This window comes from Porites lutea, chromosome 2 (genome assembly GCF_958299795.1).
Source record: "Porites lutea chromosome 2, jaPorLute2.1, whole genome shotgun sequence".
Classification (NCBI taxonomy): Eukaryota; Metazoa; Cnidaria; class Anthozoa; order Scleractinia; family Poritidae; genus Porites; species Porites lutea.
Window position 1 is genome coordinate 31,226,516 of NC_133202.1, and position 22,275 is coordinate 31,248,790.

The following is a 22,275-nucleotide window of genomic DNA, read 5'->3' on the forward strand; positions in this document are numbered from 1 at the left end:
CTGCTATCTCAAAACCACGTTCACCTTTCACAGCAGTTTGTGAGGAAACAAGCACGGTGACCCCCGATTTTTTCCTCAGGTATTTGCTAAGGACAGTCTAATAAAGAACATATTTGAAGAAGAAAAAAAGTTTGACAGTAGACTATGATTTCATGCGCATGAACTTGAAGAATTTTATCTCCTTTCTTTGTGTCTTGCCTCTCCTCGCGCGCTGCGATTATCAAACACTTGTGTATTGGGTGCTCTCTACTATCCTTCGGCTGAGGAAAATGAGGGACTTCATGTACTTTAGTTCCTTTTCCCCCTAGTCTAGCCCTAACGGAAACAGTTATATATTTTGTTGCCCGAGAATCCCAATAGCTTCGTCCAAAAAAAAAAAAAACAGGAGTTTGTTGTTCGGTGGTGCAGTGCTTATTATAGTTACTTACCACTCCACCGGTGCAGAATTGCATTTTGTAGGCTATATTCACACTTGCAGACACAAAAAGCTATCCAGTATAGTGTAAACACCTGTCCGATATGTGACGCACCACTTTATAGAGATCGGCGAGGCGGTCATCCAGACCCTGCGATAAGGGGGGGCCCTGTCTCCAACCAATTTTTTCGGCCCTTCAGGGCCTCAGTTTGGTCTAAAAATATAGGGAGGGGGCCCTCCCCTGGGGCCGCCACTGGAGGTAATAGAAAGCACATAATGTTGGGAGTTTGAGTTAACTAGATTCTGCAGTGATTACTCGTATTTTTGAAACGAGCTCTCTGTTACAAAATGTAGACCGTGCATTTTGGTGTATTTTACATGCAATAACCAGATGACAATGAATTTGTTTGTTTGTTTGGTTGTTTGTTTCAGGCCATACTGGCAAAGTAATTACTGATCTTGTCAATATTTGCATTGGATGATCTAATTTGGTAAGTTTATCAATTGATCACTTCGCGGTAGGGCGTGAGGCTAGGTCTACGTCAGCTGTATCAAATTATGGGGCTATCCAGGGGACGCTAAGGCTTGTTTTTGCCTACTAAAAGGTTGCCGCGTTTAAGATACGCAGTTACGTGGCTCCATGGCTAGGTGGCTACAGTATGTTGCTAAGGTGTACGTGGCTACCTGGCTACGTGGTTACGGGGCTACGTGTCAACGGGGGTAACAAGGATAAGTAGATACACTGGTGTGTGTTACATTTTTGGCTGCTGGTTGCTACGTGGCTATGTGGCTGCATAGATATGTGGCTACCTAGCTATGTAGCCCGGTGACTGCTTACGTGCCTATGCGGCAGTTACGCGGCTAGGCGGTTGAGTGGCTACGTGGATACTTCAGCGCCTCCACATGGCAAGACGTGATGTATGCTCATAATCTTCTTTCAGGGACCTCTCATGGTGACTGAGGCGTTGAAGCCTTACGGCAAAAAAGATCTGCACGTTCATTTTGTGTCTAATATTGACGGAACTCATCTTGCTAAGACTGTTGCAACACTCGATCCAGAAACAACCTTGTTTGTTGTCGCCTCAAAGGTATTGTCGATTTGATATGCATGAATAGTTCAAATTGTTGTTAAGCCCCGTGAAAACGGAAGCAAAATTGTTATCCACCGGTCCCAACATTGTTGGATGTTACATGTTGAGTCCGTTTGCACACCCTTTTGCATGTTGCGCAAAGTTTGAAACGGGTCAAACTTTTAGCCAACAATGTTTGGAGTTGTTGGTCAACAATGTTGCGTCCTTTTGCATCTCCCAACAATGTTGGGAGTTGTTGGCCAACAATTTTGCGTCCGTTTGCACGGGGCTTTAGTCACTGACATTCTTATTATCTTCTCGAACATTAACTTCTCACTTTTGATCATTCACATTAACTTCTGTGCTATCTACATGTATTCTGCCCTCTATGTAGCTCGAAAAACCAGTCTAAACATTTTGTTTTGGGGTACATGATTTGGTTTGGTTTCCTATAGTTTACTTTTGTAACTTGACATGCCTTCCGCTTTGTTTTGTCTCCATTAACATCGAATAACACCGGGCTTCACGGTTCTTTTTTCCTACTTAACTGTGTGTTCCAACTTCTTTTGCAGACATTTACCACAATAGAAACTATTACAAATGCAAAGACTGCAAAGAGTGGCTTTTGAATAAACTAAAGGATGTAAGTTACCTCATTTCAGTTCAATTCGATTTAAGGAGTATTATAGGATGCCCAGGGGGCATGAGCACATTTCGTTTGCATTTTCAAGCGCTTTTCGGGACATTTTTTCTTAAAGTTTTCTTAGGATAAGATTGTAATGGGAAAAAAAAGATCCTTGTGCCGTGTTTGAATGTAATAATGATCACCTTTTTCTAGTTTAGTATTAGAAGGTCTTTCACTGTATATTTCTCGGGAAAAAGGCGATCATTATTACGGCACAAGGATCTTTTTTCCCTTTAGAATCTTATTCTAAGAAAACTTTAAGAAAAAATGTCCCGAAAAGCGCTCGAAAATACAAACGAAATGTGCTCGTGCCCCCTTGGCATCCCATAATACTCCTTAAATCGAATTAATTCAGTATGGCCGCCGTATCGGTAAAAAGGTCTATTATAATTCAATACCTCTTTCACCAATGAATCACTTCTAAGCGAGTTGAAATCAGTTTTATGAGCCGACGAAGGCGTGTTAAGTTAGAGTCAGTTTTATTTAAGGTATTACTAATCAAAATACCCTGGCTCCAGAGGTCCGTTCTCTAGAAATCTAGGATGAAATAACTCGTGCACACGGTTTCTCAGCCGGAAGAATCAAGAATTGGGAAAGAAAACAGAAAAAAAATCTGTAGCACCCAGAATCCATATAATCAAAAGTGTCCTTTGAAATTTTAAAGTGCTAATAAAAACGAAGCTGCCATATATTTTAAAGAGTTTCTTTCCTTATTTCCTGTCAGCGGTGAACAGTGTGTTCTTTGTGTTAGAAATCATTGTTCTTAATTTGGCTTTTACATTCTAAAGGATCATATCCTTCCTTTGACAGAAATCAGCTGTTGCCAAGCACTTCATTGCTCTTTCCACAAACGAGGTATGCACATGTTATGGTTCAACTTTGTTAACATAGATTAACACATTACGAAGGGTTATCCTACGCTTTTTCGACCTCACAACAACTCTCCTCACCTCACCTTGCCTCTTCGCGCTCTGTTGCGCAGAAGCCAATTGTGTCTTATTTCACTTATGATCTTTACATTAACCCATCGCCTACCCCCAACTTGAAAGTGCAGGCGATGTAATTCATCTTGTCTTTCATCCAAAACTTGCCCAGCACTGTTGCCTAAAACCCACCACGAGGACAAGGACCCAACTGGTCTAGCCTTTGGGAACACCAAGGTACGAAAACCTCTCCACAGCCACAGACGTTAAGGCGTAATTATAACCCTTAGAGAGGGATTGTTCGACAGCATCGTGCCATTACGTAGTTATACCTCTTCATCCTGGAAACGTTGCCAAAAATAATGCTTTTAGAGCTAGTAGAGCCGTTTTCTGGTGACTCTCTCGTTAAAAAGGATCAAAAATGCCAAAACGTTGTTAAAAAGTTGCACACTACCTTGCTATCTATTCCTTGAGGGCAACCTTTCAAGATTCTCTCCTCCCCTCTTATTTTGCATCCATAGCTCTGTTTTCTTTCTCTTTTGCTGGCATTTACTAGGCTTCATTTCGGTGGGAAAAGTTTTTCGCAAAAACTTTGAGCTTGGTAGGATTAGATGTGGGTGAGGGAACAAGGTCTTCATGGGAATTTTAGGTCAATTCTATATAGCTCCTTTGCCTGTTTTGTACGGACTGTTTACTCAACCTTGCTCATTCGGGTGTGGCTGGATTGATTAATTGAAAGATCCTGGGAATTTTGCCGAAAAACGCCTTTTGAAGCTAGTCAGGCTGTTTTCTAGTCGATATCTGGGATCGTTTTTGTAAAACTTTTGCAAGTACTATTTACAAGTGTAGCCATTGTTTTAAAGTCTGGAAACAATAGTTAGACTTGTAAAAGTTTTATTAAATTGTCCCCAGATTACAAAGAACCAAAACTTATTATTATTATTATTATTATTATTATTACAATTTATTAGGCTAAGCTTCATTTTGGTGGAAAGAGTTATTGGGAACATTTATACGATCGTAGGATTAGACAGAAATAATTCTAGGTGGGTAGTGGAAGGGGATTTTCATCGGGGGTTTTCGGGTCAAGTTTACAGGGTAAATGTTAAAGTTGCCATTGACCATTAAACTGATGACGTCATAAGTGGCGCAAGAAAATGTCACGGTAAATCCGCACTGGTGGTTTTGGACGTTGTGTATTCTTCTAGTCGCGTGTTGGTCCGGGCGTACTCATTATGGAACCTTGCGTTTGCGATATCACCGGAGACAATTGTAAGGCTCTCTGCTGAACGAGTGTTACGGCTGTCTTCTTCATTTTTTTAATATTGCCAATTAAGCTTTCTTTTGCACTGTGGAGTTATTTAACGAAAGCTAAGAAATGAATTTGTAAACGTCAAAAATCACAGCACTTTGTCAAACAAATATGTCTCCCAAGCGTTACATCAAACGTTACAAACAACAAAAATGAACTTTGGAAAACTCTTAGGCTGACAAGTTGTCAAAAACCCACAATTACAATCCATTATAATCTTCTTCAAGCTTATCCATCCGTGCCTTCTTTTGTATTTACTGTGTTATTAATACCTTCCAGCTGACCTTCTTTTAATGTGTTGAGCAGTTTGTTTTTATGGTTCACTCAATTTGTTGGCCGTTTTCTATTGTTAGAAGTTTAATGAAATTCGGGGTCATGGTACAGGTCCTTTAATGCCTTAAACAACTAACTACATGTACATGTACTTGATCGGAAACTCTATTATTATTACAATCTATATATGCTTCACTCTCCCCCGGGAATTTTTTGGAGGCTTTTATTTAGTTTTAACATGCTTATTTCTAACATCGGACCGTATTACAAAGTGCATTTTATGATTTTCAGTTAACGAACATTCCTTTACTGTTAACAATATTCTTGTTTGTCGTTCTTGTATGGTATTAACCCCTGCGCGAAAGACTTTTGGTTGGATTACCACGATCCTTTGCGCAGCTAGGTAGGCACCATGATGGTGTCGGGTTTTTAAAGAAAAAAGCCCCACCAATTCTAACTGCCCCGTAGTAGATGTCGGCAAACTTCATACATATCCTGCGCCTTGTCTTGCGCAACCATCCTTTGCGGTACTTGTTGCTACACACCTTTTTCATGTCGCGCTGGAATGCTTTGTCGCATTGGAATCGCGTCCATTTATAATGTCGACCCTGAATTAAAAAAACGGTAAGAACTTCAAACTAAGTTTTGTTCTTCTACATTATTTTTAATGTGTAGGCACTCAAAGGATCATTTCGATTATAAGAACTGATCCTTTAACCCAGTAGGATGAAGTATGCGACTCCCTCATTTACGAGCTAAAATTACCGTCCATTGTACAGATAATGTCAAACGGTTGTCGAACAAATGCCTCGTTAAAATGTATGATACAATGTAGATTCTCTCTTTCTTTTCAATTGACAGAACCCTTCCGATTCTATGATTTTCTATATATATATCTGACTGGATTTATGAAAACATGGCTTCAGTGAGTGTCTAAATGTCCTATGCTAAGTGCGTCCTTGGTACCAAGACTTTGACCCTCCCCACCCAGCACGATGGGTGACCGTCTGCACCTCCCACTGAGCTCTGCAATTATCATAATAATCATTCTCAGGAGAGTCCTGATTCAGCTGGCTAGGGCAAATTAAGCCCAAGGTACTCGCCAGTCAAAGCCTGCACTGAACACTGCTGCTTACTGAAGGGGCTATGTCAAAACATCCCCCTCCCTACCCCACTAGTTTTGACCCCAAGACCTGATCCACCGGCCCACTGTTAGGGCAGTCCCTGGGCTATCCAGCTGTACCGACCGAAGCGTCAAGCCCCCTACATTTTTGGGCACCGGGCTGGCCTGGAGCCGAGCTGAGCCCGGTGCCAGGCGAAAATCCAGTGGCCACGTTTTAACGAAATCAGAGAGATATATATAACACGCTAGAGCGAACAATAGCCCAAAAGGCGAAGTACAAGTATTTACAGTGTATTTAAAACATAGAGAAAAAATTTACTTCGTTTGATGCCTCATGGACCAATCAGTGGTTCGCAGCAGCTTACACAACAGAAAAAGAGAAAAATGAAAAAAGTTTAGAACTAAGCAGTCAGCAGGTTCCATTTCCAGTCAACATTGCTGGAGGAACTTGTGCAACCGGCTCTTAAAAGACTGAATTCCCGTGTCATTTATAAGGCAACAATGTTGTCCGGCAGGCTGTTCCAGATTTTAACAGCGCGATGGATAAAAACGTTCCGGTTTCTGTGTGCGAAAATTCCAGGAATTCGGATTCCCTAACATGGGTCGACGCGTACAAGACAAGAAGGAAAAAATAACAACAAAATAGATTTTTTTTGTATGAACTTAGTCGTGTGTATGTTCTCAGCTGACATCGGTATCGACCGATAAAAACGCACTTCAACGATGAATTATACAAGTAAAAATCACCAAATATTGAAGAGTTAATCATTTTAGCTCCAATTCTCTACTTGGCAACTCAAAGATATTTACGATATAGCTGTGTTTTGGTGGCAACATATATTAGATTCATTCCACTATTAATTTATTCATTTACGTATGTTGTATGACATAATGCGGGTATTGATTTATCTTTTGCTCTGGATTGGCGTATGAAACATGAACATGATAATATCTCTAGTTAGGCCGCATCCATACGAATCCAGATACATTTAAAACCGCATACTTTTTTACACGAATCGGCCATCTGTCCATACGAAACCAGTGAACCGCATATTTTTGAAACCGCTTTCCGGAGTGGATTTTTCTGGATCCGACGGGTTTGGTGAATTCGTGTGGACGACTGAAAGCGGCCATTTGGAGTCTGCTACCTCATAAACTCAGATCCAGTCTTAAATGAAAACTTTCGTGTTAAAAAATGCCGTGAAATCACATTGCGGGCTCGATTTGCGCAAACCTACCAGCTAGCATTTAGTAGAGAAAATTCCAAAACTCAGAGCAAAAATAAGAAAACGAAACGTCTTCGCCAGGGCAGGTGAAAAATTTTTTAGGCTACTAGTCAGTAATAAGCAAATGTACAAATTGCAGTAGCGTATTCGTGTGGACGTGTGAATCCAAACCGGATAGTCCACACCGTGTTGACGCAAATATCAAGTATGCGGTTTCAGCTCATCCAGATTCGTTTGGACGTGTCCCTAAGCTATCCTTTTTTAGTAAGAAAATGAAGCAAGTCTTACACAGTAGTAGCAGACATCGTGTTTGTTGCAAGCATTTCTAAATGTCCTCTTGTAGAAGAACGGAAGTTTTCCTGGTATAGAGCAACCATTTACTTTTACGTAGCATGAAGTCACTTCTGAGATCAAGAACAATACTACCAAAAGACTAAGCACGGCGCATAAGGCTGAGAGTCTCATGCCGATGTCAACCAGACAGGGAGAAAACCGCTTAAAAATAACAGGAGAAAAACATCAGCTGAAAAAAAAAAAACTAAGAGACTGCAAAATTTGGAAAGATTAGCTTTGAGCCTAACCTTTGTAGTAATGCGAACCGCAAAATCCCTTTTTTTTTTCCACCCTCAAGTTTCACACCCTCCTGATTATTCAAAAACTGGTTCAGTTTTCTTCCTGTATTCTAAATCAAACAAATTTCTTTTAAAGAGGTTCAAATAATCAGAATACCATTGGATAGCATCACTGAACGCCGCAAACTAAGTCGCAATAAAGGCATTTTAGATACTGTTAGTTCAGAATGTTTTACACAAAAACTATGCTATAAATATACTCATTCAGTATAATAACACTGTCCATAGGTGAAAATGAGGTTTTCTTCAATGGGACAATTCTAGAGCATCAAGGAGAATACAAACCGTGCATACGCTTAATGAGATCCAACAGGAGAAATTGTCGGACAAGAAACTTGCTAAACGAAGATATGACTAACGGAGTGGAAATCGCAATTTAAGCGATTGCAAATTAATCCCACATAACGAAGGAAGTGTTTTTCGCTATTAAAGCAATTACAAATTAAGCCCGAAAAAATAACGGGGCTTCAACGGGAATCGAACCCATGGCCTCTCGTACCGCTGCCGGTGACATGATAAGAATATGTTAAGAACGAGCGAATTAAATTTTCCCGATGGATAAAAAAATTGCTAGGGACTCAGTATATACTACAAGTTAACAGATAACATTAGAGATCGAGTGTGGCATTATTGAATTTTAATTCAAGGGCTCGTGTTTATCGTTTAGCCTAAGTGAAATAAGAACGGTTGGGAAATTAGTGAACTAGAAACATACCCAATCCAAGATTTAGAAGATGATTCTTCAGAGCAACTTCTTACTTCTGATAGTGTTGCTTATTAACTCCAGTTTGTTAAGTTTTGAATTTGCTGAGTTTTTAATTGAACGGAAACTAATATTGGAACAAATGATATTCTTTAAACAGCGAGTGTGTCAAATATTGGAGTCATGACATTTAGGTTTTGCGCCCACGTTTTTGCTACCAAGGGAACATATGTTGTATATATTGTTACCTATCACGTCATGCATATGTTGAAGGGGCCGCCAACATTACATTTTAAAAAATTCCCACCCAGAATTACTTTAGCATTAGAAGAAAAAAAAAAATGGCTTATTGATCGTCCGGGTGGGTGTAGTTCTGAATAGGAATGTTGTTGACAGTGAATTTATTTTTTTGACTTCGCAGAGTTTTGGTTAGAGTGAACCAAAACAAATGCGAACAATTTGTTGATGTTATCATGTTCATGATTATTTCATTTCCTTATTACATTATGCTCTTCGACCTATTAAGCCAAAAATAGGATTGTGACGTACTAATGACACTTGATTCATATTGTGAAACTTTTCTCCCGAATTAAAGCGTGACTATTTGGCGAAAAAATGCTCATAAAGAAAATTAATTAATTAATGAGAATTTAACCTTACGCGATTCTTCTTTTTAATGCAAAATCGTTTAATTATGAATATGCTACCAGCGTGTTACACGCTTAATGCCATTAGCATTTAAAATGCATAGTATTGTAATGACATGGTATTGTTATGAACGGCTTGCCTACGCACGAGAAATTTACGTCGAAATTCACTGAACTGTTGCAAAACCAATGTTAGGGCCTGTTTACATGGAGTTGGGGACCCCAGGTAGGTGAGGTAACCCGCCTGTCCACATAATCTCTCATTTTAATTTGATCACGTTTACATGATAGGTGGGGTGACCTGCGGCAGGTTACCTCATCTATCTGGGGTCCCCCACCGCCTTGTAAACAGGCCCTTAGGGCCTGCTTACATAGCGGTGGAGAACCCCAGGTAGGTCCACATAATCTCTCATTTTAATTTGATCACGTTTGCATGTACATGATAGGTGGGGTGACCCGCCGCATGTTACCTCACCTATCTGGGGTCTCCCACTTCCACGTAAACAGGCCCCTAGTTTATTCTGAACCAAGAATATTCCACACGAGGCAAAAGATCATGAAGGTGCATGAGACAGGGGAGAAGTGCTTTAAAATATGCGGGCTTTTTTGCTGATAGTTATGAGTTGTTAAATACCTCTCTTCGCCGTAAAATTCGGTTTGTTGTTAACCTTTTACTGATCCTAAAATCATTCATTACCTTTTGCATCATCGACTTTTTGACAATTTTATGGGGAATAATTCAGTGGTCGAAACGTGCTTTTTGTATCACGACATGCGCATTTGTTCGGAATAAACACGGGTGAAACACCGGTGTCCTTAAAGGAGTCTAAGTTATTACTATCGAAATCTAACTGTTTTTCAATTAATTTTCAATTAATTGTGTGTAAGTTTCTAGCGTGGGGAGGGTATTTCTTAGTTTGCATGCACCTGTATGAATGTATGTTGTTTCTAGCATTCAGGAGGAAGTGGTGAAGGAGAAAACTGGATAACTGGATAAATTGTCAATTACGCTCGGAGAAAGCGTAGTTGAGAAGGAGGGGACGTTTGCCGGGGTGAGACTTTTGGCGATCCAATCCGCGCAGTTTTAAGTTATTTGCAAGCAATATTTGTCTAAATATCAGCCGTAAAAATTGCTAAATTACTGGGTGGCAAAAAAGATGTCCTTAGAACTTTAAAAATAGAATGTGTTCAAAAATTTATCGGGCTAATTCTGCCACGATCTCATAATTTTAGGAGCTGCCATTCAGTTTTGTAGCTGGGTTTTAAGCAGAAAGTCTTACTTATTGACTACTACCAAGGAACGGGACTCGGTTTAGAACAAACGCCTCTGTCTTGAAGCCAACAGTCATTGGCATCATACGGGCGAATCATTGACAAACTCAAAGAAATTTATTAACAACAATAGACTGACTAAACAAAACCGACAATAGTCTAGTTTCGAATTCGTCGCGGCCGCTGAATGGAAGCACTGAAGAGTAGGGTTAGCCTCGATCTAAGGTATATCGACAAATTCCAGTCCGAAAAAGACCTTTGTACAACTGTGCCTATTGTTTTAAACTCAAATTCAGGCACTTTCTCGCTGGTATTTGTGAATATTTTGCTTTAGGTCAAGCCTAACCCTGTACAATTAAGGCCCTGTTTACATGAATGTGGGGCACCCCAGGTAGGTGAGGTAACATGAGGCGGGTTACCCCACCTAACATGTAAACGTGATCACATTAACATAAGAGATTGTATGGACAGCCGGGTTACCCCACCTAAGCGGGTTACCTCACCCGTCTGGGGTACCCTACCTCCGTGTAAACAGACCCTAAGTCTTCGGCGCTTTTATTTAAAGCCACGACGAATTCCAAACTGGACTATTTGACCAACAATATAGCGACGGATATTACACTGACAGAAGCCAGTCAAAACGCACCACTCGTGTTTAGGCCAATATCTACAGTACAACGGATAGCTCTTGCGCCGGCGTTAAAACCATACCCGAAAAGACTTTTTTTTTACACACGCACACACACACAAGAACGGTGATTTCGGTGCGTTTTCAGTAATAGAGAGTTTTAGATCCGAGTTTACCGCGACCTCTAACCGCTGGAGGTCACGTGACAAGTCTTTCGCGTCACGTTTGAGGTTTACGACGAACGTTTTCAACGTGGGGAGGTAGGTTTTAACGTAGGTCATTTATCCGAAAGTTTTGGCGTATAATTCTTGTTTTATCCTACGTAATGATACAAAAATCTTGTGGAGCAAGTCTTTATCCATTAACAGAGGCACAAATTCGGGCGAAATGCTAAGTTTGATAAATCCTATTGGATCTTGAAGTGCCATTCATGGCTGCTGATTCTAAATGGCGGCTGTAAATTTGCAAGAAGAACTAATGTGAGAATTTACAGATCTTTGCTGCTAGATAACCCAGTGTTATCGTAAATTTCTTTTATTTTCACTGATTGCTATTTCTTCTATTTCTAAATGGACAAATAAACCAGAATCTACTTCTTTAATCCACCGCCAATCTAAATCGAGTTATGTTTGAACGTCGAACTGCAAACGGGTAATCGTAAACCTTGGTCAGAGGTTGGCGGTAAACTCCGATCTAAAACTCTCTAATGTTGTGAATCTGCGCCTCGCCGATCTTTGAAGTGGATTGTCACATATTGGATAGATTTCTGTGCCTTTCTTTGTGGCATTACGGACTGAGGCATTTGAACAGTAGCGAAAGAGTAAGAACCCACGCACACGGAAGTTAATACTCAGGAGTGATGTTGAGGATTTATGCACCAAGCCCTTATTGCCAACCGCTCCAGTACGAACCTCAAAAGTCTGTGAACGACTTGTTTCAGTTCTTGTTCATACAAGGCCGGAGCATTTTTCATGTCGACATAGCCTTAGAAAGTTCTGGGTCAGTAACTTAACTTAAAGGCATAACTGACAGACGATCAACAACATGACGTCTTGGTTGGCAAATAGGTTTAATGACCAGTGTCTGATACCATTAAAGACGAATATTACAATTAGTACTCGACTCTGAAAGAGACTGACGCATAGGTCTTTCAAACGTCATTGACTGTCATTAGCATTCCTATTTAGGATTTCATTCAGCCAGATCAGCATATTTCACCTGCTTACGAAATGACTCCTGGGTTCAAATCTTTTATATACGTACCTTTGTTAAATAGCTGCTGTTGTATTATGTTCCGAAGCCCCAGTCCCTCTTGGCTGAAAGCGTTTTTGATCCACTGACACTCTCACCCTTTCAAATCACAATATTTTTGTTCGTGTTAAGGGTCTGTCCTGCCGCTATTAAGCTTAGTAGGTACAGTACTGCGCAAAAGTAATAAGTGCGAAGTTCGCCAAATTTTTCCTTTGTTCTCGCTGCCGAAGGGTCGTTGAAAGCTCGCCGCGAAATTTTTCTGAAACGCCCGCCAATTTTGCACTAATGAAACGAAATCTCACGAAAATCTCTGCAAAATTTCGCTTTTAAACAAGCGAAAATCCGTTTCAAAGAAACTTAGGCAGAGCGGCATTTTGCACTGTCGAAAATTCGGGAGAACCAAAACTCGCATTGACGAGATTTTGGCAAAACGAAATTATATACCGTACATTGTTATTGCTGATATAGTAAAATTTATAAAATTTCTTCAAACAGGTGCCTGTCATCTTAGCGATGCTTAAAGTCTGGTATTACAATTTTTTTTGGTGCTCAGACACATGGGTTCTTCCAGTATGACCAGGTGAGCCGTTTCTTTCTTTTGTCTTCGTTGCAGCTTCAAGGGAACAATAACTAAACTCCAATATGAAACATCATTCACTTTGTTTCCTAGCCCTGGTCACTAAACTTCACAGGAAACTCTTGGTATTTTCTGTAAGTGTAATAAGGTGTCCAATCTCCTTAAGGGTTCAAAATTTTACCACGCTCTGGGTGCAGGTGAATAAAGACAAGGCCACGTGACCAGGAATCAACCAATGGCAGCCCCTGTTTAGTTGAGGGAAAGTCTAGGAATTTAACAATTCTCTTTTTTGCTCTTTTTCTCTTCAAGCCTCTTTTTTCAAAGCGAAGCTAACTGCGAAGCCCGCTAAGTTCTCCATTTTAGCTCGCAAAATGCGCCACAATACCCAACGAAGTGATAATAACTTGACTTCTAAATTAAGTGCGTGAATGAGAAGTTTATAAACTTCTTCTCATACCAAAAGCCCAATTTTTCCCCATTGCGTCACAATAATGATGATGATTTTTTTGGCCATGTTGAGTTGTTGTTTGTTGTGGTAATTCAGTACTTCAGTTATTTAACCTTTTTTTTTTTTGGAAAAGGCTGTGTATGATGTGAAGAATTACGTAAAGTAAAGAAGGTGTTATCCAGCGATGCTGCGCGTCGAGGTGGATGACACCCACCGAAATCTGTATATCTGTGTGTATATTGGCATCCCTCTTTAAAGCGTATAGCCTTTTCAGATAGCCTACCTAGACATACTGTACCTCAATTTGATAGCGAGACAGAAAATCAATAATACGGTTTATTTATTTTTAATGTTTAAAAATAGATCTTGTTATCAAGTTGAATGATTTTAGTATGCTAAAAGTAGCCTATCGGAAAGGTTAGTTGGAAAAAGATAATGTTGTGCCGTTTTTTGCGGGTAGCTCAGACTTGTGAAAATTTGTCCCAAAATTTAGTCTACAATTAAATTATGTTGGTTGATGTTGGTTAGTCTTATCTAAGCAAAACCGGGCTAGGTTGTGTTCTTTAACGGTTTTCTCTTCTTATTCCAGTACATGCACCGCTTTGCCGCCTATTTTCAGCAAGTAAGTTGTGTTTCGTTAGGTTTTGAGTTGAATATTTGATTTCTGGCCCGGTTACCTGGACTTTCGAGAAGCGGCCACCTGGTTCATTATTGGCCTAATATTAAAAACCAAACTTGGGCTTTTTCTAAACATGACAATAAGCAAAGGAAGTAATTATCGTTGTTTCTCTTTTTCTACAAGGGTGATATGGAGTCAAACGGTAAATCGGTAACTCGTAGCGGCGAACGTGTTGATTACTCCACTGGTCCTATTGTGTGGGGAGAACCTGGAACTAATGGACAACACGCATTTTACCAGCTTATACATCAGGGTATGTTCTCAAGCTCTAGTTTTGGGCTTTTAAAGACTGAATAGTAAGTTACGTGTAAAAAAAAATGCCATAGGAATTTAGGCACATCTTCTCGACTAAACTATCATGCAATATGCCACGTACTGTTTGCGAGGCTTGTTATTCTGGAGCATTAAATTTGCAAACGTGAGATTATCTCATTATTAGTATTAGTGGTTTTATACACAAATGGCCATTAGCTGAAAATGTGTACTCTTTTATTTATCCCTGTTTAAAATAAATTTTCCTAGTGGCCTCTCGCAACTCCTATCCTCGGTACTCATTTCCAAGTTCCAGACTGTTTGCCAATTGCATTCTAGGAAGCAAGGAGCCTGTAAACGAGGCGCTTATGTTGTAATTTACAAATCGACAACAATTTTCCATGGACTGTACTCTTATCGACCATAGAAATGTCGTCAAAATGTTCAAAACTCAAGCGGAACCACGAGCCGCAGGCGAGTGGTTTCACTGTAAAGTTTGAACATTTTGACGTCATTTCTACGGTCGATAACAGAACAGATCTTGGAAAATTGTTGTCCATTTATTGTTTACAATAACATTGACAATTTTGACGTCCATTTCCGTTGCGTGCGAGAGAGAGAGAGAGAGAGAGAAAGAAACAAACAAAAAACAAATTGTTCCACCATCACGTTATTTCTGTGGTCTGTACTCTTATCGAACATAGCTCTCGACAAATCAGCGAGCGAGAAATCGCTCAGTTATGGTAAAATACTTAATATACCTATGCTGCGTTGGTTTTTGTTCAGGCACCAAACTGATCCCAGGAGACTTCTTAGCACCGGTCGAGACCCAGAATCCAATTTCTGGTGGATTGCATCATACGGTAATGTTTTTGCCAGTTTAAACAGATTTGTTGAATTCAGAGAAATGTTAGAGGAACGAGCTGTCTGCTTCATAGATTGCAATTGTGCTCTGTTGCCTCGATCGGTTGTAGTTTGGACAGACAAAGTTACGATACTTGCCTGCATTACTTTGCAAGTTCTTTTAAGTAAAGTGCACACTATTTACATAACTTTAAGTAGCAGCAGCTGTAGCAGCTTATCGTTTTGTGTGCACGGGCATTGTGTCCGCTTTTTCTAACGTTGTTCTCTATAAAGCGTGATCCTAGTGAGGGCTCCGGTTCTTTTATTTGTATTGAATTTCGGCTTATACCAAATTCTAGGATTTTAGTACCTTTTTTCGCACATTGCACTGCTTGTCAGCGTTTTATAATTTTTGTGTGAATAATGTGTTGTTATTGATGCCTTTAGATTCTTTTAGCCAATTTCTTGGCCCAGCCTGAAGCTCTGATTAAAGGAAAGACGACAGAGGAGGCCCGGGCAGAGTTGGAGAAAAGTGGAAAGACGGGAGAAACTCTGGGAAAAATTCTGCCACATAAGGTACAACCATCTACGTAAACCTTCATTTGTAAGCACGCTTGAAGTCGTTCCAGTGCCCCTAGATTAAGGAATACATTACTTTCTGAAATAAGAGTAATTAGAAGCTTTGCTCTTTTCAAAGGAGCATTTAAGGGCCTGTTTACATAGAAGTAGGGGACCCCAGGTAGGTGGGGTAACCTGCCAGTCCATATAATCTCTCATTTTAATTTGATCACGTTTACATGATAGGTGGGGTGACCCACCGAAGGTTACCTTACCTACCTGGGGTCCCCAACCTTCATGTAAACAGTCCCTAAGACGTACTTGTTCAAAAAAGCATTTGCTTGTAACACCTAGAGCCTCTGTTAGCATGATTACTCGTGTAGTATTGTCTTAGATTTAGTTTTACATTTAAATTTTTATTCCATAACAATTCTTTAAATGCAATTTTATGTCTCTCCACGGCAAGAAAACCCTCATTTACCAATAATTTTACAAAATGGTAAATCCTAGAAAAGTCGGCATTCACCATCTGTTTTCCCACTCCTGAAAACATCCCGAAAATTACTAATTTTCCTTGTGTGAATCCAAGGAAAATTGGGAGTTAACTTGGCGTTTTCCTGCACTTGAAAATCTCAGGCAAACACCGTATTTTACAAGGCGTTTACATGTATTTTCCAGACCAGGTGAACGCGCAGTTTGTGCGGCATTTTCCTACTGTATTTGTTAACAGTTAACGCAAGGAAAACATTTCATTAACCTACAGTTTTCCACCTCTAGTAAAACATCGACGAACATGTTGTTTTCTAAGCGTTTTCTGTTGTTTTCCGCGGTGGCCAAATGAGAGTTTTTCGCGGGTTTTTTTATTTGACAGCAAAACATAAGGAAAACATGACGTTCAGTTGCCATTATCCTTCCAATGATAATGCTACGTTAGCTCCTCGTTTACCTTAGTAGGTGAATGCGGTGTTTTCTAACCGTACCTGTTAACGGTTAACGCGAGGAAAACATCATCAGGGACACAGAAAACGTGGGTCTTGGGAAAAGTTTGGCCCGATTTCGAAGATCTCAGAAGCGTTTGTGATGCCGGTCTCGAAGTCTCGTTTTCGGGTGACTCCGTGCGTTTCGGAATTTTTAAATCACGGCCTCGAATTTTAAAACCGGGGTCTCGCAGTCTCGCAGTCTCCAATTTACAATTCTTTACCATTATCATCGATCAGGTTCCAGCGTGAACCGAGATCGAACCACCTCGATCTACCGAGCCGTTTTCTGCAACCCTTATGCCGACTTCTGGTCACTTCTGTAACGTACCATTACGAGAGACCGTTGTGATCATCAAAATGCAAGTCTAACCTTATTACAGAATGCAGCATTCAGAAAGCGGACTTGTTAATAATTTATAGCCAAATTGGGACGTTGCTGTAAACCCTGTGAACAGAAAGGACAATTTTTTTTTTTGCCAGCTTATACAGGTTGTTTTAATTTTACTAGAAGGAAAATGGATTTGATGATATTTGCCTCAAACTCAAATCTAAGACAAATCTGATGTCAGATTTGTCCACCCAACAAATGTTTCAAATGTGAGACAAATCTGTTATTACACTTGTCTTGAAGAAATGTAGGACAAATGTGTTTCAAATATGCTTTTATGTTTGCCCTTGTACAAAGTTTTTTTAAAACAAGACAAATGTGACGAGTAAAGGCTTTTGATAAATTTAGAACTATGTTATTGTATAATTTTGCTTGTATATGGTCAGATATATATGTAAGGTACATTTGAATCATATTCATATGTTAATTTGCACCAAATGAGCAATAAATTATTATTATTGTTGTTATTAGAATTCTAAAAATTAAGTTTTAAAAGATTATTTCTGTTAGATTTTTGGTACTTCAGGAACTCAGCAACAGATTTGTTTCCTGTGTTAAAGGCATTTGTACAGCAAAAGGATAACTGACTTATTACTAGTTAATTTAATTCATTGACTTGAGCCTCAGAGTCATCCAACACAGTAGAAACTCTTAAGTTGTTACTTATTTATACACTTTAGATGTTAATGTATCATTTTTCATCGTAGGTTTTCGAAGGAAACAAACCAACGAATTCCATTTTGTTTTCCAAGTTGACTCCCTTCATCTTGGGTGCCCTAATTGGTTAGTTGCTGGTATTTATTTATTTGTAAATATACAATCATACGTTTTTTGAAAACCGGGCTAGGGAAAAAGAATTCATTCATCCCTCTCCTTGGCAATTTAGAACAACAAAAAAAACTCAACCAAAGGTCGATCCCAAAGCCATTAAATGACGGCTTAAATGTTAGCAAAACGCTACGTTTGCTCAGGCCAAAACGGGATCAATTTTTAGGTTTCTGGGAAACTGCCCACCTACCCCTCCCCTAAGTCAACGTTCACACTTACTTCTCACTTAGGGCAAAATGTGGAGTTAGGGGAGGGGTAGGTGAGCGGTTTCCCGTACAACATTTATCACCTTCTGATTCACCACTTTAGAAACGAGAGGGAAAGTGGGACGAGATATCTTTTGTAAAGACGTCTATGATCGTTACTGGGGTCGCGCCGGTCTGCTATTGGCCAATTTTTCCCCTGTCCCCAGTAAAAGTGCCAGAAGTCTTTGCGAAAGTTAACTTGGCGCAGTTTCCTTCTAGTTTCTAAAGTGACGAATTTAATAGTATAACAACATGCCTGTCTTTTGTCTGTCAACAGCATCCAAAAATTACACAATGAAGCACTTTCTTTCCTGGCAATGATAAGACTCCCGACCACTACTCAAATCATTTTTACATTTGAAACGAGCGTAATATCGTCAAATTCAGTCACTCTGAAAAAAAAAACTCAGACACGCTTTCTCCAGATTGACACATGTACGTAACATTTCTCTCCTCATCGTTTTATTCAAGTTTCCGGATGAGATTAAACGGTTGGCAGACCAGGAAAGAGATTGCTTTCAAACTTGGTTTTTACTTAGTCTTGGCCCGATTTATTTTTGAACTGTAATCTCTCGTCGAATAAATACGACCCTAGAATCTACCTTTTGAGGCTAATGACTTGATACCTTCTAGAGCAAAGTGCACAATGTCCATTACCTTTTCTTTTCGTCTCGAGGCCGTTTTTTTTTCTTTTTATTGAAAACATATTAACATCATTAATACACAGCACAAAGTAAAAGAATAAATAAATAAATAAGTCGGTAAGTAACAAAACAAATTACAATAAAAATAAAATGTCTTGAAGGATACTGTCAGTTGCCACACATATTTAATATTGTTTGCCACAATTTTCAATGCGATATTGTTCAAAAAGCTTACGTAAAAATTCATCTAAATTAAGTTTCGTTACAATTTTCTTACAAGTATACAAGTACTTCTTTTGCAGTAAAACCACTGACAGAGGAAGTTTGCTTTGAGTTGAATTTGGCATTTGCATTGGAAGGGAGTCGTCGAATGTGTTGAATAAAATTTGCTTGTTTGAAAGTTGTACGTTCTCTTTATAATATTCATTAAACCAACTTAAAGTTTTGGAAAAGAATTCCTTTGACTCTTGACAATATAAAAAGATGTGTTCAATTGAATCTGGATTAAGGCAGAAAGGACATTTGTCATCAGAGGCTAATTCATATTTTAGTAATTCTTTCTTTGTCGTGATTATTCTGTGCACAACGTTAAAAGTGAATTGTATAAGCTTATTATCTTTCGAGGCCGTTTCATTATTTCGCCCTTGTAGCCAAATAAAACGAAATACGGAAAGATATTACAAGAAGCAGGCTTTGCCAATCGTGAGCCAGCTCTTCTCATTTGAAAGACTTAATGAAGTTTTTTCTTAAAACTTTGCGGGCCAGGGCGGAATCCAACGACATAGAAACTAGCTTTCAAATCGATGTCATTTCTTTTAGGCAGATAACTACTCGTTCATCTCTTCATCTGCAATTCAAATGTATGTTGTTTTTTTTTGCATGTGTCTAAGTCATTTATGTTTTCTTAAAGACCCAGTTGTTTCGCCCCAAATCGAAGACGTCTTTTTCATATCTGTTCGTAATTAAAACGAATTTCTGTCCCTTATCACTTCATAAGGCTGTACAATTGAAAGGAGTATGTTTCTTTAAAACTAATATAATCACATGTTGCTAACTATACCGTTTATTTTGAAGCTATGTACGAGCACAAGATATTCTGCCAAGGTGTTATTTGGGACATCAACTCTTTTGACCAGTGGGGGTGAGTACAAGACATTGCTTTTAAGACTTCGCCTCTTGGCTCGCTCATTTGTTTTTCCCTTGATGCTCAGGGACGAGTCGTTCGAAGGACGACTAGCTGGGGTGGATCCAGAAAATTCAGAAATGGGTGCCCGGGACACTTGCCATCTGAATAGATTCTATTTATTTTACTGAGAATTTTTTGAAACAGTAATACAAAATTTCTTAGAAAAAAACGGAGGGCTCGCGGTCCACTCGGGCAACTCCTAAAGCCGCCCTTGATAAGCTCTAATCCAGGTCTGGATAACATGACAACTTATATGCTCTGTTTGCAGTAATTCAGGATTAGAGTCAACCGAGCTTTTAACAGCTTGGTCCAGATAATGATGTTGATGGTGATGATGATGGTATTGATGCTAGTATTGACGGTTCTAATGATGTCAATGATGTTTATAATGACGATGATGATAATGACCAGTATTGATGATGTAACGTTGACTATTCACATCGTGATTCTTGTTCACCATATTTGTATAAATCGAATCATAATTTTAAAATGTTTTTTTTTTCGAGCAGAGGGGATAAGAGAACTAACAACAAACTCAATCCACATAGTGGGTCGGGATTCGAACCCAGGCCCCCTTAATAAATGTGCGAAAGCTTTCACCACTGAAACCCGTCGATCCTTGTTAAAGTTGTGTATGTCTTAAGAACGTCCCTGCACAGTAAGAAATGAAATCTACACCCAGCCACTTACATGTGATGGTTCCTTTTTGTTGTAGAGTTGAATTAGGCAAGCAACTTGCTAAGGCAATTCAACCAGAACTTGAGAAACCGGGTACAGTCACGTCACACGATTCGTCGATCAATGGACTGATCAACTTTATCAAGCAACACTCTGCTAAGTAGTGCTTTGTGGAGTCTTGTTACAGTCACTGTCAGTCGTGATTTAGGCCCTATACGCGATACGCAAAATTTTGTTTGTTTTGCAAAAAAAGTCTGTCATAGGAAGCCATTTCTAGTGCGAACGATTTGTTTTTCACCGACCAAAATTTTCTTAACTGTCACCAAACTTCAAAGATGCCGTCGAGAACATTTGGAGGCCTACAATTTTTTGTCAGGCGGCAAAATTCTTTGTTCCTTGACAGCTAGCCTTCGTCAGGTCATCTTATTTCGCGAATATGGTGTTTCTGGTTTTACAAAAAATTTCACTTGTCTCAGATGCGAACACGGTTGCAAAAAAAAAAGGAAAAAAAGGTGATTACACAATTTTTTGCAAACGCCAAACTCCATTTTTCGTCCTATTGCGAACAGGGCCTTAGGTTTTTAATTCCATTAACACATTAACAAAGTAGAACTGTAAAATTATTTTATCATTTTTCGTAATTGTGCCATGATTGATTAAATACAATTTCTTGCATGGCAAGGCAAGATACGTGAGTGTTAAATGACAGTAGAGTTTAAAAATTACTAAGGGCATAAACATGCTGCTAATTAATTGCTGTAGGAGAAATGTTCTATTAGAATTGGTTTGCTGAGTTTATTTCTCAGCGGAAGCCTCTTTAAAAACAGAGATTGAAGGGGTGCTTTGAAAGGAGGCAAAATTCCAGAAGCTTGTTTACACTATAATGGACAGGCAAATCGAAGGTGATGTAGAACATCTGCATTATTTAGTGACCTGTTAAGCAAAATGCTTTATTTAAACGACGTAGAAAAGAAAGTAATAAAAATAATAACTAAAGCGTTACTGCAAGTAATAATCGATGGTTATAAATTTTTGCTTGAATACTTAGGAACTTATTCCACTAAAATTTCCATAAAAGGCTTTATTTTTTCTGGCACAAAGGCAACCGTCGAATGGATTTGGGTGGCAGAAAAGGCGGCAGATTGGTTCGAGCACGGTTGTTTTTACGGTGTTTTATGTCCTTCTAACGTCACACCACGCCTGAGCAGCTCTTTTCTTTCTTTCAGCGTGCTCAAAATGTCATTTGCCTGACTCCTCCTCAGGCATCTCTTAATATTTTTAAGCGGTCACGGAACGGTTGCGACAGGCTATAACGGCATATCGGCGAAGGGGACTTTGGGAAGGAGAAAGGAGAAACTGAGACTCTTTGCTTGTTCGCATCACCCCTCGCGCCTCCTCCTTGACCGGGTTAATAGGAGACTGGGAGACGACTGAAGACGAGTCAGGTTACATTTTGAAGAACGTTGAAGAACTGTAGCACGATAGAACTCTTAATTTAGTTTCGGTAGAGCCTTGTACTGCAAAGCGGGAGATCGAGCCGGACCAAAATCAGGAGAAAGAAAGGTTAGAAGCCGAAAGAAGCTAACACGTGTGCGGAGTTTATTTTCTTTTAGTTTTTTGAAGCTAAAGGTCCAGATTAACATTTTTTTTTCTTTAAAATACTTCTACTGTCACAGTCCATCGCTAAAAGAATTCAATGGTCGTTAAAATGGCTGCAAAAGTAACTGACCATCTCGGTTTGTAGAAATAAAAATGTGTTACAGTAGTATTAATGAGGCATTCGATCTCTCTTCGCGATCCACGCGCGAC

The 22,275-nt window shown here is 39.4% G+C and overlaps 1 protein-coding gene across 1 annotated transcript in view; it reads left to right on the top strand.

The window, feature by feature from the left end:
- The window catches only part of LOC140928317 (glucose-6-phosphate isomerase-like), a 57,107-nt gene extending 35,626 nt beyond the window's left edge, over positions 1 to 21,481 (top strand). Inside the window, 9 exon segments of the mRNA XM_073378052.1 lie at positions 12,656 to 12,697; positions 12,699 to 12,740; positions 13,775 to 13,807; positions 13,988 to 14,117; positions 14,903 to 14,979; positions 15,407 to 15,535; positions 17,593 to 17,668; positions 19,677 to 19,743; positions 20,504 to 21,481. Of these exon segments, the coding sequence (XP_073234153.1) occupies positions 12,656 to 12,697; positions 12,699 to 12,740; positions 13,775 to 13,807; positions 13,988 to 14,117; positions 14,903 to 14,979; positions 15,407 to 15,535; positions 17,593 to 17,668; positions 19,677 to 19,743; positions 20,504 to 20,630 (723 nt within the window). The 3' untranslated portion in view covers positions 20,631 to 21,481.
- Positions 21,482 to 22,275: the final 794 nt, after the last annotated feature.